The sequence below is a fragment of the Nyctereutes procyonoides genome, unplaced genomic scaffold, assembly GCF_905146905.1.
Source record: "Nyctereutes procyonoides isolate TBG_1078 unplaced genomic scaffold, NYPRO_anot_genome, whole genome shotgun sequence".
NCBI classification, from domain to species: Eukaryota; Metazoa; Chordata; class Mammalia; order Carnivora; family Canidae; genus Nyctereutes; species Nyctereutes procyonoides.
The window spans coordinates 60,688,807-60,707,079 of NW_026575126.1; the positions used below are offsets into that span (position 1 = coordinate 60,688,807).

The 18,273-nt window shown below is 53.6% G+C and overlaps 2 protein-coding genes across 4 annotated transcripts; one reads left to right on the forward strand and one right to left on the reverse strand.

Moving 5' to 3' along the window:
• Positions 1–72: 72 nt before the first annotated feature.
• CFAP119 (cilia and flagella associated protein 119) lies at positions 73–3,947 on the reverse strand. 3 transcript variants are annotated; one of them, XM_055340180.1, is made up of 9 exons: positions 3,573–3,947; positions 3,211–3,242; positions 2,617–2,682; positions 2,285–2,454; positions 1,646–1,716; positions 1,362–1,478; positions 1,213–1,282; positions 1,055–1,138; positions 73–276 (listed from the first exon to the last, which is right to left on the reverse strand). In XM_055340180.1, exons 1-9 carry the CDS (start codon positions 3,786–3,788, stop codon positions 98–100), a joined length of 1,005 nt encoding a protein of 334 aa, XP_055196155.1. In that variant the 5' UTR covers positions 3,789–3,947; the 3' UTR covers positions 73–97. The 3 variants fall into 3 exon arrangements, with proteins under 3 accessions (XP_055196155.1, XP_055196153.1, XP_055196156.1); XM_055340178.1 differs by having other exon boundaries at positions 1,055–1,162; XM_055340181.1 differs by lacking the exon at positions 1,055–1,138.
• A 327-nt stretch (positions 3,948–4,274) lies between these two features.
• RNF40 (ring finger protein 40) lies at positions 4,275–16,546 on the forward strand. The gene is given in 21 exon segments (XM_055340174.1): positions 4,275–4,366; positions 4,474–4,677; positions 5,100–5,267; positions 5,402–5,543; positions 6,432–6,638; positions 7,185–7,306; positions 7,408–7,554; positions 7,648–7,722; positions 8,703–8,822; positions 8,915–9,038; positions 9,041–9,093; positions 9,274–9,409; positions 10,314–10,435; positions 10,520–10,947; positions 11,035–11,152; positions 11,274–11,423; positions 11,588–11,800; positions 11,880–12,005; positions 12,990–13,130; positions 13,242–13,343; positions 15,281–16,546. Coding segments are annotated over 20 exon segments (3,003 nt in total). The 5' UTR covers positions 4,275–4,366; positions 4,474–4,545; the 3' UTR covers positions 15,458–16,546.
• The last annotated feature ends 1,727 nt before the right edge of the window (positions 16,547–18,273 follow it).

Sequence of the window (18,273 nt, forward strand, 5' to 3'; positions counted from 1 at the left end):
GTGTCTGGCTTTGGTAGGGGAGCCCAGAAGGCGCTCAGGATGGGGGCGGGGATGAGGCTGTCCTGCCCAAGGCCTTTATTGGGAAAAATGCTGGGGGTCACTTGGTCTTGTTCTTGCCTTTGCCAGGAGGTAGCTGGAAGGGCCGCTCTAGTGTGGTCAGCTTGTTGTTGAGCCTCTCTTCGCTGGCCTGGAGCCGCTCCTCCATCAGCTGTTGGAGCTGCCTCAACTCCTTGTTCATCTGGGTCCTGATGTAGGCTCGTAGGATGGAGACTTGGCCTGCAGGTGCAGGGAAGAAGCGGCAGGTCAGCAGAAATGCTGTGGGGCTGAGGAACTGACCCCTAGCTGGGTGCCCCTGGGAGCTACACAAGTAGCAGTGTAGCTTCTGTTCAGAAAAGGCTAGCTGGCCCTTCTATGGAGAGAGGTGGGGGGACTGGCCAGGCTGGACTCTCTGGATTGGTGATCAGCAGATAAGTGACCTTACAGAGGTGATTTAATCTTTGCATATCTCGGTTTCCTCTTGCGTACAGGGTAGATAGGATAGCACCTAGTGCCTAGGACTGAAGGAAGATTAAATGTAAAATGCTTAAAACAGGGCCTGCCTAGCACCACAGTATTGCCAAATATGTGCTGTCTTTTTTTTTTTTCTCAAGATTATTTTAGAGAGAGGAGTGTGTGAATGCATGAATGGGAGGGGCAGGGTGAGAAAGAGAGACAATCTCAAGCACACTCTACAAGGAGCATGGAGCCCAACACGGGGCTCAATCTCCCGACCCTGAGCTTACGACCTAAACCGAAACCAAGAATTGACTACTTAACCAACTGTGCCACTCAGGCACCCCTGTAATTGGTTTTATGATGATCCTTTCCTAGAGCTCCTGCTTCACCGCCAGCTACTGCACTCTTATTACCTGTTTGTTTGCACCTTGGGCTTCTGCATAAGACATCATTTGGGGAAAGGACACTGTGCCTAAAACAGACCTGAAGTCCTGATGTAGTCTTAAACCCTTCATTTTCTACCTGCCCAAAGTCACAGGGGATCCTAACCCGTCCTCACTTGGCTCTGGCTCTGGCTGGACCATGGTTTCTGCCTCCTCCTGTGGGGTGGCTTCCTGCTCCTCCACCTCCTCACCGCCTTTCTCTGCAGGCCAGAAGCAGAAAGAAGCTTCAGCCCCAGCTCCCGCCCCAGCCTTCTCCCTTACCCTTCTCCCTTACCCTTCTCCTCCTCTGGCCAGAGCGTGGGTGGCTGTAGCCCCATGTAAGTCAAAGACAGATCCAGCCGCACCTGTGAAGAGGAAGGAGGGAGGCTGAGAGGAGGACATCTGCAGTGGGTGAAAGGGGGAGATGAAGGGTGGCCTCCGTACCTGGGGCGTGAAGACATATTTGTAGAGTTTGAAGTGGCGGAAGTAGGTGTTGACTACATAGTCTGCCAGGGCCAGCAGCTGTTCCTCCCTAAAGAGGTTGATACTGAAGGGGGGCCGCTGTGGGGATGATAGGGAGTTAGAGGGCTGACCACCTCCAAGAACCCTGACCTTTTCTCCAAGTGCCCTGCCATCTAAGCAGGCGGAGCCCACTGCCTCTTCAGAGGAAGGTGAAGGTGATAAGTGTGGGAGAAGGCAACTGGAGATCCCATTCCAGGGGAACTGACCCTGACTCCATGGCAAAAAAGGACACTGGTGAAGTAGTGGTAACATTCCTCCACGTTGCCCAGTGGTGTTGCTGGGAGGGAAAGCAAGATGTGACAAGTTAGTCCCGTCCCAGATAACCATTTATTTCACTCATTCACCAGCTACTCATTAAGCATGAGCTTTGGAAGTCAACAGATCTAAGTTTAAGTCCTTGCTTGTTTCATGAACTCACTCAACGGATAGTACCCATAGTGCACCATTCTAGGCACCATTCTAGACAGGCGAGGTCCTGCCATTAAGTGATATACGATAAAATAAGAAATATGTAATTTCAGCTCTTGTTAAACATTCTGCAGGAAAAAAAAAAATTCTGCAGGAAATCTGTCCAAGGAAGAAAGTGGGAGGTGGAAGAGCTATTTTATTGAGCACTGTGTTTCTATTTATGAATACTACCTACAGTATTTCTCAGGACAATCTCATAAAGTTGGTGCTGTGTATAAGGAAATGGTTTCACAGCTGAAATAACTTGTGTGTGGTGATACTGCTTGTGATGACAGAACAAAGATTGCAGGTGGTAATCCACTACTTCCTGTGGTCACTTGGACCATCCCAGCCTCCTCTGTCCCCTGGGCTCAAGCCCTTTGGTAGCCGCCTCTCACCAACACAGGCCTTATGAAGATCTTGGAGCAGAGCACAAGCTGTCGATGTCTGTTCCAGTGAGAAGCCCTGCTGGCGGCAGAAGATGAGTGCATGGGAGAAGAGGTCCAGGGTGATGGCATCCCGCAGGCTTTGCTCAGGATAGCCTAGCCCCAAGAGCTCAGCTAGCACCCTTGGGAGGGAGACAGGAAGGAAGGACTGAAGTAGCCTCCCTTCACCACCCCACACTGGTGCACCATGTGCTCTGGAGGTAGGCATTCATGCCTTCTCAGCCTAGCCCCCTTAGCCTCCCCCAGGAGCCAGTTCCTCTGCTCGCCCCTGTGTCTCCTCATACTCCCTCATCTCCTCAGTGTTGGCTGTCTTCTCCAGCCTATGCATGGAGTGGATGTCCAAATACTTCCTGTAATAAGAAAAGAGGAGAAAAGGTGTTGGTGGCCGTCAGGCATTAGTCTCATGACAGGGCTAGGATGGCTAAAACACTGGACTGGGAACCAGGAGACCTGAGTTTGAAGATTAGCCCTTCCACTACCCTCTCTCAGCAAGTCACTTCCCTCTCTGGGTGTAACTTTCTTCATCTTTAAATAAGGGATACGGCTTAAACGAATTCTTAACAATCCTCTTCATTTAGAAAGCTGAGGATTAGGAAACTTGAATTCTTGACTCTTCCATGCCCCATGTGGCTTCAGTGTCTTCATTTATACAGTGCTCCATAGCAGTCCATATTCCATTTACATCCTTAGTCTTTGGCTCTATCCTTCCCACCCACCCTCCTTCTTTGGCCTGGGGAGGCAGGAAGGCTCTACTTAACTTGGATAATTGCAGTTTCCTCATCTGTACAATGGGGAATGCCCTAGCTGTTTGACAGGACTGTTGGGGAGGAGTAATGCCAAGTGTAAAGTGTAACTTTTCTCCAAGACTTCACACTCACCACATGCAGATCCGGGGCTGGGGCAATGGCGGCTGCGGAGAGAAAGCGGATTGGGCAGGCGGAGCCGTGCTGTCCATGGCCCCAGTCCCTGACCCTTCGGGAATCTCCAGCGGGCCTGAGAACCTGCTAACTTGCCTTCTCATGTTAAAGGTTATGTATGAGCAACGCTGGCAGGCCAGGCTTCAAAAAGGCCGTAAGTACTACTATTCATGAGCATTTAACAATCGGAGTCACACACCCCTGCCTCTTCACCAAGGCACCCAGGAAACGTCTTGAACGTTAATAAGCATAACGACGGTGGCACCCTGCCGGGAAGCCCTTCTACAAACATTCATGAGCGGACCACTCTGTCCCGCCCTCACCGGGAACAAGTTGGCTGCAGGATCTTCATCCGCTGCTACCGAGGCCGCGGTGCCGGCCGCGGTCCCGGACTCGGTCCGCACACCTGTTGCTATCCGCGTGACGGACTCATCCATAGAGCTGAGGTCCTTCTCGAGTTCCCGCTGCAGTTCGGAGAGCTGTTCAAACTCCGACTGCATCTTCAGCCCCATGAATTGGCTAGACTTCTGGTGGATCATCTCGTCGCTCTTCCTCGTCACGGGTCACCACAGGCTGTGTCCCGCCTGGGTCCTGGGAAAGCCGGTTCTGGGGCCGCTACTGACTGCCAAGCCCTCCCTCCAGCAAAGCCTCAGCCAATCTATGCCGCAGAGAGGCCGGTGTAACCAATCCGCAGGGGGCGTCTCCCTCCGTCTCAATGGCGACCGTTGCTAAGGGAGCTCGTGGTGGGAGGGACCAAGGGTAGGACGCTCGCCAATCAGTGAGAAGGGAATGCACATGCGCAATAAGTTTCAGGCGCCGTCCGGGTGCCCTCGCTTCAAAGCGGCTAACAGGATGCCGGTGATGCCCTTAGGGCTAGGGGTTGTGAGTGTGGTGTCAGTTGCCACGGGAACTATCTACTGGCCAATCACTGGGAGAGAGCGGAGGTGTTCAGGAAGAAACCAAAGGAGAGCGGAGAGGCGGGACAAAGCGCGACCAATAGAAACAGGAAATGAAGTTTCGCCACATCCGGCATTGCCTGCGGCGCTTGCGCTCTTGGCTGAGGAGGCCGGTGACGTCCGGTGAAGTCCAAGATGGCGCTAGGCTGAGCCTGCTGCGGGTGAGGGGCCCGGGGCTGGCGGGGGAGGGATCCATCAGGTGTGTGCGGGGAAGGCTTGGAGCTGCGGAGCAGTGGCCGCCTCCACATCTCTGCTCTGTCTTCTGCAGGTGACGGAAGTGCTGCCTACGCCTGCTTGACGTCCCTCGGGAGACCCTGCGCCGCTCCTCGCCGCCGCGGCCATGTCTGGACCCGGCAACAAACGCGCCGCCGGCGACGGGGGCTCAGGGCCCCCAGAGAAGAAGCTGAGCCGCGAGGAGAAGACCACGACCACGCTTATAGAGCCTATTCGTCTTGGGGGCATCTCTTCCACGGTTCGTGGGCTCCTGCCTCAGTCCTCACAACTTGCCAGCCTCGCATCTCTGGTTTCCGCCCAGATCGTCCAGAACCTTACATCCTAGCTCCCCAAGCTTAGCAGGAGCCACTTTACAGAATCCTCTGTTGAAGGAAACCGAGAACACGATGACTGCTTTCCTTTTACAGATAGGGAAACAGGTTCCCAAAGGGCGTGTGAGTTGTCAAAGACTTGAGAGTTAGAGGCAAAAGCAGGACTTGACCCTCCTCACAATCAAGATGCTTTCTCTGGGGGTGTCAGAACCTCTTTAAATTCTGTTAGTGGTTAGTCTGGGGATACCATTGCTGTGTCCATTCCAGTTGCTGTCTTTTGCCTCTCTCTGTGACTGGTTTCTTGGGCTCTATTTGACCCTCTCCTCCGCCCCTTTGTTTTCCTTGGTAGGAGGAGATGGACCTGAAGGTTCTGCAGTTCAAGAACAAGAAACTAGCAGAGCGATTGGAACAGCGACAGGCTTGTGAAGATGAACTCCGAGAACGAATTGAGAAGCTGGAGAAGCGGCAGGCCACAGATGATGCCACACTGCTCATTGTCAATCGCTACTGGGCCCAGGTGGATGCCCCTCTGCTTTCCAAGACCTGGCCTCGATCCAGCTGCCAATCCTCAGACTACTCTGCTGGGAAAGGAGTATCATGCTGGGAAGCACCTGAGGGATTCATAACGTTTTTGGTGCTTTCTCCCTTCAGCTGGATGAAACTGTGGAAGCCCTTCTTCGACACCATGAGAGCCAGGGGGAGCTGTCTTCAGGGACAGATGCGCCTGGGACCCAGGAGGGGCCGGCACGTGATGAGACCCCTCTCACAGAACCAGGGACATCGGAACTGAGGGGTAGGGCCAGAGCCCTAGGATCTGGGCAGCTTAATTAAGTTCTGGGAAAGGTCCTGGAGTGGAGGGAACTTTCATATTACTCTACTGAATTCCCCACCACCCTTCACACACACACACACACACACACACACACACACACACACACACAACAATTTCATGATGTTTGGACAGCAAGTGCAGTGTTAGGTAAGGCCCAGGCTTTGAAATCTGAGTGACTTGGTTTGTATTGCATGTCATATTTGACACTCATTTAGTTAAGAAAACTGTCAGTATCTTGTGTTATCTACATAGGTAGTACTGTTAACAGCTTCAGAAGAGACAAAGATAAGAAATCCTGCCTCTGCCATGAGGGAGGAAGTTTTTTGTTTTTCGTTTTTTAAGATTTTATTTATTTATTAATGAAAGACACAGAGAGCAAGAGAGAGGCAGAGACTCAGGCAGAGAGAGAAGCAGGTTTCATGCAGGGAGCCCGATGTGGACTCAGTCCTGGGACTCCAGGATCACGCCCTGGGCTGAAGACAGATGCTAAACCACTGAGCCACCCAGGGATCCCCTCCAGAGAGAAAGTGATTTTAAATCATGAATAAAAAGGATAGGGACTCTTGAAAGAGAATTCGTGTATATGCACTCATGTGTATGGTTCAATTTAGATAGAGAAGGCAGAAAAGGCTTCTCTGAAGAAGATTTGGAAGTCCTGTGGCCTTAAAATTATTTTAGCTGCCTGAACCTCCGTAGTTATGTAATACCAGTGTATTACAGGCATTGCTTGTGTTGGTTCATTGAGCCATTGAGTGGCGAAGGGCTTGGTCTGGAACATGGTATGGAGTGGTGGTAACTGCTGCTGGTCCCCTTGTGAGATTCTCACGAGGGTCTGTCCATTCCTCGCAGAGCCCCTACCAGTGCAGCTGCGGCCCCCCCTCAGTGAGCCAGCCTTGGCTTTTGTGGTAGCACTGGGCGCAAGCAGTAGTGAGGAGGTGGAGCTGCAGCTGCAGGGCCGAATGGAGTTCTCCAAGGCAGCCGTGTCCCGTGTTGTAGAGGCCTCAGACCGCCTACAGCGCCGAGTGGAGGAACTCTGTCAGCGAGTATACAGCCGAGGTTAGTTCTGTGTGTCCTACCGCAGAGGTGTCTATCCCTGTCTGTGTCTTCATTGTATCCCCTAAATGCCCGAGCCCAGAGGCAGCCATAATTTTCCAAGGAATGAATCAGCCACGTTCTCAGGGAAAAGTGTAGGTTGTAGAGGGGGCTCTGCTTTTGATTCATGGGGTTGAGTTCTAGTGAGCTGGGTGGAAGGAGTTGTTGATGCTTAAGGGGCCACTATCTTCCAGCTGAAGACCTCTTTGGAGCACTTTGCACAGATTTTAGTTGCAGTTGCTCACTCACGAGGCATAGTAGTAAGTGTCTAGGCTTTGCAGGCTGACAGCCCTCGTCCTGTCATTCTAGACTGGGCATTCTGGGCAGATGGCTCTCCTCTCTGAGCTGGTTTCCTCCTTTGTGCAGTGGGGATAAAGACTTCTGGCTTTGTCATGAGAAATTGGCAAGACAGCTGGTGGATCACACTGGGCACATAGCAGACTCTAGAATGAGTTAGTACTTTGCCCCATTGCCCTGGACTTGGCTCTTACCCGAGCCCTGCCTTCTCAGGGGACAGTGAGCCCCCCGGTGAGGTGGCTCGGGCACGTACCCGGGAGTTGGGTCGTGAGAACCGGCGGCTGCAGGACTTGGCCACCCAGCTACAAGAGAAGCACCACCGCATCTCATTGGAGGTGGGATTACAACCAGGGCAGGGTTTGGGTTAGATGTGCACCAAGGCTCTCAGGGAGCCAAGTCCTCTCCTCTAAGTATCTGACCCGATCATTGTCTCCAGTACTCTGAGCTCCAGGATAAAGTGACATCATCAGAGACCAAGGTGCTGGAGATGGAGACAACAGTGGAGGATCTGCAGTGGGACATCGAGAAGCTGCGCAAGCGTGAGCAGAAGCTCAATAAACACCTGGCGGAGGCCTTGGAGCAGGTGGGGTTTAGTTGCTGGGTCAGATGGAGCCACGGCTGAGTACTCGGAACCCACGCTTCTTTCTTTCACCCCCATCGGTCTGTCTCTCCACAGCTCAACTCTGGCTACTACGTATCTGGGAGCTCCTCAGGTTTCCAGGGAGGCCAGATCACACTCAGCATGCAGAAGGTGAGCAGGCACCATTCCTTCCCATCCCTCCTGTGCCCTTTTCTCTGCCTCACCTATAAAAGTTTCCTCAGAATTAAGGACAAACCATTGCATGGTCTCTGAGTCCCTTCCCTGTCCCTCATGGTGCTGTTTCATTCATTTGTTTACGTATTTAGTAAGTAGTTGTTAACATTAAGTGCTGGGCATAGTGCTCAGAAGCAGGCGGTATCAGAGGACAAAATAGACAAGTAACAAAGTTTTCATGGAGCTCAGGTTCTAGTTGGAGGAGAAACAGGAAGTAAGATAGTACACCAGGTCGTTATAGGTGCCCCAAAGAAGAAAGGACAGGAGAGAGACAAATGGGAGTGGGAGTGTGTTGGATTGGCTGGCATTCTTTTTTTTTTAATGTAAGCTGCAGGTTGTTTTTTGTTTGTTTGTTTTGTTTTGTTTTTTTAGATTTTATTTATTTATTCATGACAGAGAGAGAGAGAGAGGCAGAGACATAGGAGAGGGAGAAGCAGGCCCCCTTTGGTGAGTCCAGTGTGGGACTCGATCCCAGGATCCCGGGATTATGACCCGAGCCAAAGGCAGACGCTCAACTAGTGAACCACCCGGGTGCCCGTACTGACTGGCATTCTTGGCTGGCTGCCTGAAGACAGCACTGAGAGAACTCAGGGTCTCACTGAGAGAGCTCTCACTTCTTGCTCATTGCACATCTTTTTGGTGCTGTAGGGGTTATCGTTCCCTGTTAACTCCTTATTTCAGATTCCTCTTCAGGTCTCTCAGGAAGGCTTCCCTAACTGCCTGTCAGTTACAAGCCTCAGTTCCTAGCCCTGACTGCTCATTGTTTCCTCCCACTTACTTGGGAGTCCTTAGGAGAGTGCTTGGGTCTGACTTGTCTGGGAGTTTCAGAATCCATCATCAGCCACACTCGGTGGGGATGTGAGGGGAGTTCGCATCCCGGCCTGGTCCTGCCTCCCACAGCCCCTCCCATTCCACAGTTCGAGATGCTGAATGCAGAGTTGGAGGAAAACCAGGAATTGGCCAACAGCCGTATGGCAGAGCTGGAGAAGCTGCAGGCTGAACTTCAGGGTGCTGTGCGGACCAATGAGCGCCTCAAGGTGAGCTCTCTTTAGGACCAAGAGGGCCTGCACCTGCCAGTTGATGACTGAGCCCTGAATCCTCTTATTGTTCTTGGGCAACCTACCCCTAGGTGGCCCTGCGGAGCCTTCCTGAGGAGGTGGTGCGGGAAACAGGGGAGTACCGAATGCTGCAGGCCCAGTTCTCACTGCTCTACAATGAGTCTCTGCAAGTCAAGACCCAGCTAGATGAGGCCCGGGGCTGCTGCTGGCTACCAAGAATTCCCACCTGAGACACATTGAACACATGGAGGTATGGCCCTGGAGCAGACCTCGGGTCAAGGTATTCCTGGCTTTCGCAGGCCCTGTGTGCTGCTGGGCGGGACCTGGGAATAGATTCTTCTAGGCCACTGAGGCCTGAGGTGGGGGGAGAAGAGAGGAGTTTCCCAGGGAGCTGAGGGATCGTGTGGGTCCTTAACACCTCAACCTACAGAGCGATGAGCTGGGGCTACAGAAGAAGCTGCGCACAGAGGTTATCCAGCTGGAGGACACGCTGGCCCAGGTACGCAAGGAGTACGAGATGCTGCGCATCGAGTTTGAACAGAACCTGGCAGCCAACGAGCAGGCGGGTATGTGGTGAGGACGAGGTGGAGGTGGGGCCTTATCTGGGATTGCTGGTCCCTGGTGTGGGGATGCTGCTTATCCAGATGCAAGGGGTTAAGCCCCTTCCTTTCGCAGAACCTCCTCTCCCTGGCCAGAACAGAGATCATACCACCTGGCTCAAAGGCATGGTAAGGGTCACAACCAGCTGAGGTGGCTGACAGAGCAGGCACAGCCAGAACATGAGCTGTTGGCCCCATCTGTGGTTCTCTGACCTTACGGTGTTTCTCTCTTAAAGGTATTTGTTCATTTTACAAAGATTTTTGAACACTATTAAGTCTGGTTCTCTTCTAGGTTTTGGGATTGTCTGTGAACAAAACACAGACAATCCCTGCTACTGTGGAATAGTATTGTAGTGGAGGAAGACAACAAAGTGAAAAATAGACCATGTGTGTTAGGTAGTGGCAAATATGTCATGAAAAATAAAGCAGGAAAGATAGGAAGTGTTAGGAGATGAGGGGGTTGTAGATTTGGATGGGGAGGCCAGAAGAGTGAAACTCAGAAGGTGACCTTTGTTTAAAAATATAAAAGAAGTAAAAAAAGAAAAAAATATATATATATGTAAAAGAAGTAGACTAATTTAGTTTGGTGAACATTACAGTTATAGGTTCCTTTGAAGGAAATTTGGAAATACTAAAAAAAAAATCTACATTAACAGAGATAATACAAATAGTCTCTCAAGTTACTACTTTTGGGTGAATTTCCTTCAAGCCTGGGTTATCACTTTAATGAGATCACACTCTGTGTAAGGCCTCACTTTCCCTTTCCTCTACAATGGGAGTGATGGCTGTGGCTCCCCTGCTTCCCTCACTGAGGGATCAGGCCCTTAATGCAGAGGCCGGTCTAACTCCTTACTTTACAACCCTCTCCCAGGGCCCATCAACCGAGAGATGCGCCACCTGATCAGCAGCCTCCAAAACCACAACCACCAGCTAAAGGGGGACGCCCAGCGGTACAAGCGGAAGCTGCGGGAAGTGCAGGCTGAGATTGGCAAGGTGAAGACGGGGCTGCCTGAGAAAACCCTTGGCTGGACCTAAGTGAGCACTGTCTCACCTCAGCCCTGTTCTCTGCCTTTGCAGCTCCGTGCCCAGGCCAGTGGCTCAACCCACTCCATCCCCAACCTGGGCCACCCAGAGGACTCTGGCCTCAGTGCCCCAGCCCCAGGGAAAGAAGAGGGTGGGCCAGGCCCAGTCACTGCCCCCGATGGCAGAAAGGAGATGGCTTCAGTGCCTGGTGTCACCACTACTACCTCCTCAGCAAAGAAGGAGGAGCTGGTCCCCTCTGAGGAAGATGTCCAGGCCCTAACTCCTGGCTCCCAGGGTCCCTCCTCCCGGAGCCGAGAACCTGAGGCCAGGCCCAAGCGGGAGCTTCGTGAGCGGGAAGGGCCTGGTCTTGGACCCCCATCTGTAGCCTCAGCTCTCTCAAGGGCTGATCGGGAGAAGGCCAAGGTGGAAGAGGCCAAGAGGAAGGAGTCAGAACTCCTCAAAGGTCTCCGAGCAGAGCTCAAGTGAGGCCCTATTCCTGGTTTCTGTCCCAGCCCTATCAAAGTGGCCTCCAGCCGCATTCACCAAGCCTTCCTCCTGTACCTCCCCAGGAAGGCCCAGGAAAGCCAGAAGGAGATGAAGCTGCTGCTGGACATGTACAAGTCAGCACCCAAAGAACAACGGGATAAGGTGCAGCTCATGGCAGCTGAACGCAAGGCCAAGGCTGAGGTGAGGACAGGTAGGGTCCTATGGGGCATGTGCAGAGGCTGCCCTGGGGGATTCTGACCAGAGCAGAGCCCTAGGTTAGCGGGAAGCAGTGATAAAAGCTAACTCTTTCTGGTGGTTGTAGGTTGATGAACTACGGAGCCGCATTCGAGAATTGGAGGAGAGGGACCGAAGGGAGAGCAAAAAAATTGCAGATGAGGATGCCCTGCGGCGCATTCGGCAGGCAGAGGAGCAGATCGAACATCTGCAGCGCAAGTTGGGTGCTACCAAGCAGGTGTGGCCCCCTTGTGGTCCCCTGGCCTCTGAGTGTTGGGATTCCCTTAACTCCTGTTGAGTGCTTCTAGCAGACGGTCCAAGACCACTCCGTTCAGCCCTGTTTTCCTGGTTTTATCACAATCATCTCCCATGTTTCATCTCTTCCCTGTCCATTTGCTGCAGGAAGAGGAGGCTCTGCTGTCAGAGATGGATGTAACTGGTCAAGCTTTTGAGGACATGCAGGAGCAAAATGGGCGGCTGCTACAGCAGTTACGGGAAAAGGATGATGCCAACTTTAAGCTGATGTCAGAGCGGATCAAGGCCAACCAGATTCACAAGCTACTGCGGGAGGAGAAGGATGAGCTGGGCGAGCAAGTTCTGGGCCTAAAGTCCCAGGTATGGCTGACCTGGGCTCGCAGGGTGGAGCTGGAGGGGCAGTGGCTCCCCAGCACTGAGTCTCCACCCCTGACTTCAGGTGGATGCCCAGCTGCTGACCGTGCAGAAGTTGGAGGAAAAAGAACGGGCCTTGCAGGGCAGCCTTGGGGGTGTGGAGAAGGAGCTGACGCTGCGTAGCCAGGCCCTGGAGCTCAACAAGAGGAAGGTGAGGCCAGGCCCGAGGGGAGAAAGCAATCTAGGAAGGTGGCTTGCAGCTGAAGCCTTCTGTGCCTCCTTTCCCAGCCCAGCTCACATCGAGAATGCTTACTGTGTTCTAGTCCCTGTGCTGAGGTTTGTCCATGCCGGGTTGCCTTTGGGTCTCATAACAGCTGTAAGATGGTGTTTGTTATTATGTGCTTTTCTCAGTGAAGAAACTGAGGCTCAGGGCCGGCAGCTGACTTGCTCAAGAAAGAGTGGACCTGGAATTGGGGCCTGGATCTCCTTAGCTCCAGAACCTACGTCTTGAGCACAGCACCGGTTAGCTGCAAAGGAGGGATGCTGGTCCCTGTCACATTGTTATATTAAACCTCAGGAATGTCTAGGTGACGGCAGAGGCTTAAGATCAGTGTTGGTTTTCATCTTTTCCCATTGGGCTTTTTTCTTCACTCTTTCATTAATTGATAAAAGCGGTAATATTCATGCTCTTACTATGAACCCCCAACACCAAGTGCTGGGGAGAACCTGGTCCTAGAAGTGGGGACTTCCAGTCTCGAGGGACAGATAACCAACCAATAATCCCACAGATAAAATACGTTCTCGGAGATTCCGGTAAGTCTGGTGAAGGGAAGCTAATGTGCTCTGAAAGAAAAATAGGGGAACCTGCCTCGGGAGCTGAATATAAGCTGAGGCCTAAGGGGGCTGCTAGGAAGAAATATGTGCATTGAGGAGAGCAGAGAGAAGAGCCCTGTGGAGGCTCACAGATGGAGGAGAGAGCATCATGCAGGTGAGGAAGTTTGTGGGGAACTGCAGAGAATAGGAGGAGGGAAAGGTAGGTCAGGAGGCAGGACTACAGTGAAGATACTAGACTTGATCCCAAGAGCAAGAGTCACTGAAACATTTGATACAGGCATCTGTGGACCATGGCTCCACACGCCTGACTCCTCTGGCTCAAGTAAACGGTGCCCACCCCTACCTGTCCCACCTACCTCAGGCTGTGGAAGCGGCCCAGCTGGCTGAGGACCTAAAGGTGCAGTTGGAACACGTGCAGACGCGGCTGCGAGAGATCCAGCCTTGCCTGGCAGAGAGTCGGGCTGCTCGTGAGAAGGAGAGCTTCAACCTCAAGAGGGCTCAGGTGAGTGCGTGTGGGGCAGGGGCAGCGTGGCTCAGGGTCTCACTGAGGTGGCATCGGGGAAAGGGGTTCAAGAGGAGAACCCTTGGACTTAGCCTAGTCCTTCTGCCCCAGGAGGATATCTCACGGCTGCGACGCAAGTTGGAGAAGCAGAGGAAGGTGGAGGTTTATGCAGATGCCGATGAAATCCTCCAGGAGGAGATCAAGGAGTACAAGGTGGGGCTGTGGGATTGAGTTGTGCCCCATCAACCCAGGAAATCTTAGATGGGGAATTGGTGAGAGCTATAGTGGATAGTCTGGGGACCCCAGAAATAGGTAGCAAAAAGTGGGCAGAACTTTGGTTATGGAGAATCAAACAACTGACCAAGTGTCATAAATGTACTTGTGCCAGGCACAATGCCTAGCTAGGTGTGGAAAGGCTAGGATCACGCCCTAGCTACAGATCCCTTGAAGCTGACCATTTGTTACAGGCAGTCACGTATTCAGAGTGATGAGCATTGCAATCGCAGAGACTGGGAGGGCGTGGCAGCTCTGGGAGTGGTTAGCAGGCTTCCTGAAAGGAATGTAATCCAAGGAAAACCTGAAGGAGGAGGGTTGACTATGAGGACTGAGGACAAGAGGGTTCCAACAACGGAAAAGGCAAAAGTCGAGGCCCATCACTGAGAGTGGTGTGCTGGAGGACAGATCGCTGGACACAGTAGTTAGAAGGCAGAATGTGGGTTTTGTGGGGAGCAGGAAGCCTGGGGGCCTGGGACAGTCGTATCTTTAGGGTGTTGTGGGTCAGGTGAATTATTTGGCTTATCCTGTAAGCAGTGTAGTAGAGACATCACAGGGTTTTAAACCAGAGAGTGATGTGGTCTAATTTGCTATTAGATTTGGCAGAGAGGAGGTAAAGACTAGAAACAAAGAAAAAGAAGTTTGTTAAGATTTTGGAGTTATTGAGGCAAAAACTAGCCTGGGGTGTTAGAGATAAGTAGAGGAGGTCAGGGGATATTCAGGAGGCAGCGATGGACTCAGCAGTGGATTGGTGCATGGAGGGAGCTGGAGATACCGAGAATGCCTGGGTTTGATTTGAGAAACCAAGGTGCATGACAAGTGGCACATAATTATGGGATTAGGAAGTCTGTGGAGGAGCAGGTTTTGGTGGACAGTGTTGTGTCTCAAGGGTATTGAAAATGAGGTAGGTGCCTGTGGGAGGCTGGTTGGGAAGGCACTCAAAGCAGAAGGACCCTGGATGACAGGGGCTTGAGGCATTGTGAGTAGAAGCAGTGGTGGGAGCCACATACAACTGGTTACCCAGGGAGGGTCTGTGGCATGGTAAAGGACAGGTCATTCTTTTCCCTTAGGAATCTCACAGCTTTATTAAATGATAGGTAGAAGAAGAGAAGCCTGTCATTTGGCCTTGAAGGGGCAGAGGCAGCTTGGGGCAGCCATGGGTTGGGGATAGGAGGGCTTCTTTAGAAGAGATGGACTTGGACAGGTGGTGTGGTGTGAAAGCTAGGGAAGAGGTGGTGCTGGGGCAGTGGGCTGAGTGGGCTAGGCTGGGCTTTCAAGCAGTGCAGAGGAAAAATGTTGTGGAATGCTGAGTTGAGGGAATCCCTGGAGTTGAAAGTGAGATCTGGTGGCTGGTGGGAGGTATCAGGATAGGAGAGGAGACTTGTAAAACCTCATAGAGAAGAGTGAGTCCAGGGACCCAGCAGAATCTCTGGGTGATACTAAGGGTGGGCCCAGTTAAGGGCAGAGGGCAGGTTTCTAGTGGTACTGCTATACCCAGCTGTGACTGAGCAGGTACAAATGAAGAGGAGGTAGACGGCTTCAGCCAGGATTGGGGTTTGCCAGAGGTGGCTAGAGGGGTGAGAGATCCAGCCTCAGCGTAGAGGAGTCGGCTGAGCCTGTGTGTTGTCAGCCTTGAAAAGGGACATGTTGGACACTGGCCGCCACTGCATAGGGTAGAATCCAGATTCTACTACTTTCTAGTTTTGAGAGCTTACTCAGCTTCTGAGCTTCAGTTTGCTCAAGTGGAGAGTGTTCTACCATGGTTCTGGGGAGAGTAGATGGAGTCAGCTATGTGGTGGGCTTAGTCTGGACGACCTCCTGCTATCAGCTCGGGGTGCCATCAGGACTGCCCGAGCTGATGCCTTTGCCTGGCCCAGGCGCGGTTGACCTGCCCCTGCTGTAACACCCGCAAGAAGGATGCAGTCCTTACCAAGTGCTTCCACGTTTTCTGCTTCGAGTGTGTGCGGGGCCGCTATGAGGCCCGCCAGAGGAAGTGCCCCAAGTGCAACGCGGCCTTTGGTGCCCACGACTTCCATCGTGTCTACATCAGCTGAACCTGTAACTCAGGGGACTTTGGAACACCCACGGACCCTGGGGGCTGTGCCTCCAGTCCCTCCCCACCCTACATTCAGTGGCCCCTACCCTCCATTCCAGACCCTGTGGGCCCAGCCCCCCTCCACTTGGTTGGTTTGGGGATCCCAGTGCATGCTAGTGGGAGTGAGATCCATCAAGCTCAGTTCCACCTTTGACCACAGTCAGAGCTACAGCCTAAGGGGCACCTGCCCTGCAGGAAGGGTCTGCTGTGAGTGGCCTGAGGGGCCTGGAGCACTCAACTGAGCTTCCTAGAAGCTGGCCCTAAACCTTTTCCGTGAGTTGACTCCTAGTCAGCTATCTCCATGGGCCCATCTTAATCCAAAGGGTGAAATCCCCCAGGCTGGACCTCCTAACCAAGAGGAGGTTTACTACCTGCCAACCCACAAGTGAGGACCAAGGGTGGGCCAGTGTCCCCAGCGCCTTAACTCTGGGGCCCAGGGAGGCTTTCCAAGCTTGGGTGGGGCTTCCCTCCTGTGGAGTTCCCTGGGCTCTTTGGTTGGCTCTTATGCTAAGGGCCAAAGCAGGTACCCCCTGAGAGGGGTGGGGCACTATCCTTTTCTTTTGGGAAACTTTGGCTGCTGCAGTCATTTTGCCCTCATCTCAGGAGTGTTGAACCAAGGTCATCAGTCTCTAATCAGCCTCCCACCTCCACCCCTATCTGTTTCTCTCCCGAACCCACTTACCCCAACCTCATGCTTCCTGACTCCACTGGGTCCCCAGCCCAGACCCTGCTTTCATTCTGATGGCCTTAACTGCACTGGAGGCAGAACTTCCCAGGAGGGGAAGGGACAGACTAGTGGCTGGGCCAACTTCTGATCATTCCAGGTAGAGGAGCTTCATCTAACACCCTGTGACTGAGCCTGTCCCCACGACGCTTCCTGTGCTGCCTGCCTCAGCAAATTCCCATGGGTTGTAAAAGCAGCAGGCAGGGACCTGGAAGGTGGAGCTGCTGACAGGTGCAAGGGTCCAGTCAGACCCACAGGCCCTGCTCTAGAGATGTCTTGTATAGGCTGTTGATTGTTATGAATAAACGTCCAACCCTCAGCCGACACTGCGAGTAGCCAGGCTTTCTGCTAATCATGGTCCCGGATTTTAGCTGCCACACTTACCCTGATGCTGCCCTGGCTGGCGCGTGAACTCCAAGGCCTGCACAGAAACCTCGACTTTCCCGCTCCCAGCATCTAACTAACTTTGAACCTAACTTTGGTCTCGGATCCCAGACTTCTCACGGGAGGAGCATGTCTGCAGGAGGAGAGCATTCATCGATGCCAACCGTCGCCAGCCTGCCCCTCTTCTCCCATGGGCAGGGCCGACCCCGGATCCTGGCAGCCCTGCCGGCCCCCTCCCACCCGGGCTTGCCACACCCCTCGCAGTCATTGGCCGCAGGAATGCCGGGAGCCTCGTGTTGGATTCCGGGAAATGTAGTCCCTTGGTAGCACCTGCAACAAGGTCCTCGGTGGGGAGAGCTGGTTCCCGGGTTGTGCTGGCCAAACGCAGGCCTGGACCCAGGCTGTGGGCTGTCCCTTCCCAGCGGCTTCAGCCGCCCCTCCCCCGTGGGCGGACAGATTAGAGCAGCGCAGCGGGTGACTTTCTTCATTGCAATTGGGCATCGGGCGCTGGCCCTGTCCTCGAGAACCGCGTGTCGAGTGGCGTCTGTGGGTTCAGCTTGCTGTCAGGTCCGTGGGCGGAGCCTTCACTGCGGCCGTGACGGAGGTGGCGCCGGGGCCAGGGCCGGCGCCGACCCGGCTAAGTGCCGGAGTTGGGCCCATGGTTGTGGTGGCGGCCGCAGGCTTGGCAGCAGTCGTGCCTTCGCGCGGCCCTTCCAGCGGCCGCACCCTCGCGGGGGCTCGCGACCTTTTCCGCCTTCGGGCCCCACCTGGCGTCCAGGCTTTCAGCGGGGCAGCAGCGGCTGGACCAGGTTGGAGTGGAGACGGACACGCGGGCAACGGTGACTTCCGGCGCCGGGGTGGCCGCGGCGGGCACGCTCGCGGAGACCCGGGCCGCGGCGGGGGATGGCATCGGGCCGCCAAGGAAGTGTCTACGCCCAAGGGCAGCGGACGCCAGGCCGGGAAAAAACGCAGCATATTGCATCATAGAGATGCGGGACAGCTCTGAGAGAAGGGGGGCGCCCGGAGCGGGCCGGGTCAGCCAATCCAATGTGAGCACTCTCCTCTTTCCCAGGAGTCTCTGCACGGGCTCTTTCAGTAAATCCAAGTCTCTACACATTACCTCCCCAAATGTTTGGTCAGTCTCCATATCCGAAGAAGTAAAAATTCAGGTCCTTGTGTCTAATAAAGTAGACATCAAACCCCTTGTTCAAGCTCAAGCCCAAGGGAGTGGGATAAAGATGCCAGAGTTTCTGAGGGGCTCTGCCTTCGGGTCTGGTCAGATCCCTTCACTCAGGTTTGACCCCTTACAGCCCTCAGCAGTCCCGGGTGGCCTCAGCAGCTCTAAAACCCTGGGCCCCTGGGATGGGCAGACCAAAGTTCCTCCTGAACAACCCTGACCTTAGCTGGCTTCAGGGGTGAGTGAGCAGATGTTGGCCTCAGCGGTCAAGGTGCCTGTCTTAGCCAGAACTAGGGCCACTGTGTGATTGGCCAGAGTTCAGCAGAGCATCTGACATTGACCACTCTAAAACTTCCTTGGACTGTAGTGCTCCAGTCTCTTGACTGTTCTCACACTGTCTTCTGCTGGTCCTATTCTCCACCCCTAAGCTCCACCTTTTCCTCTCCTCTCCACCACTCTCCCTGTATGTTTATCCGTGGCTTTGGCCACA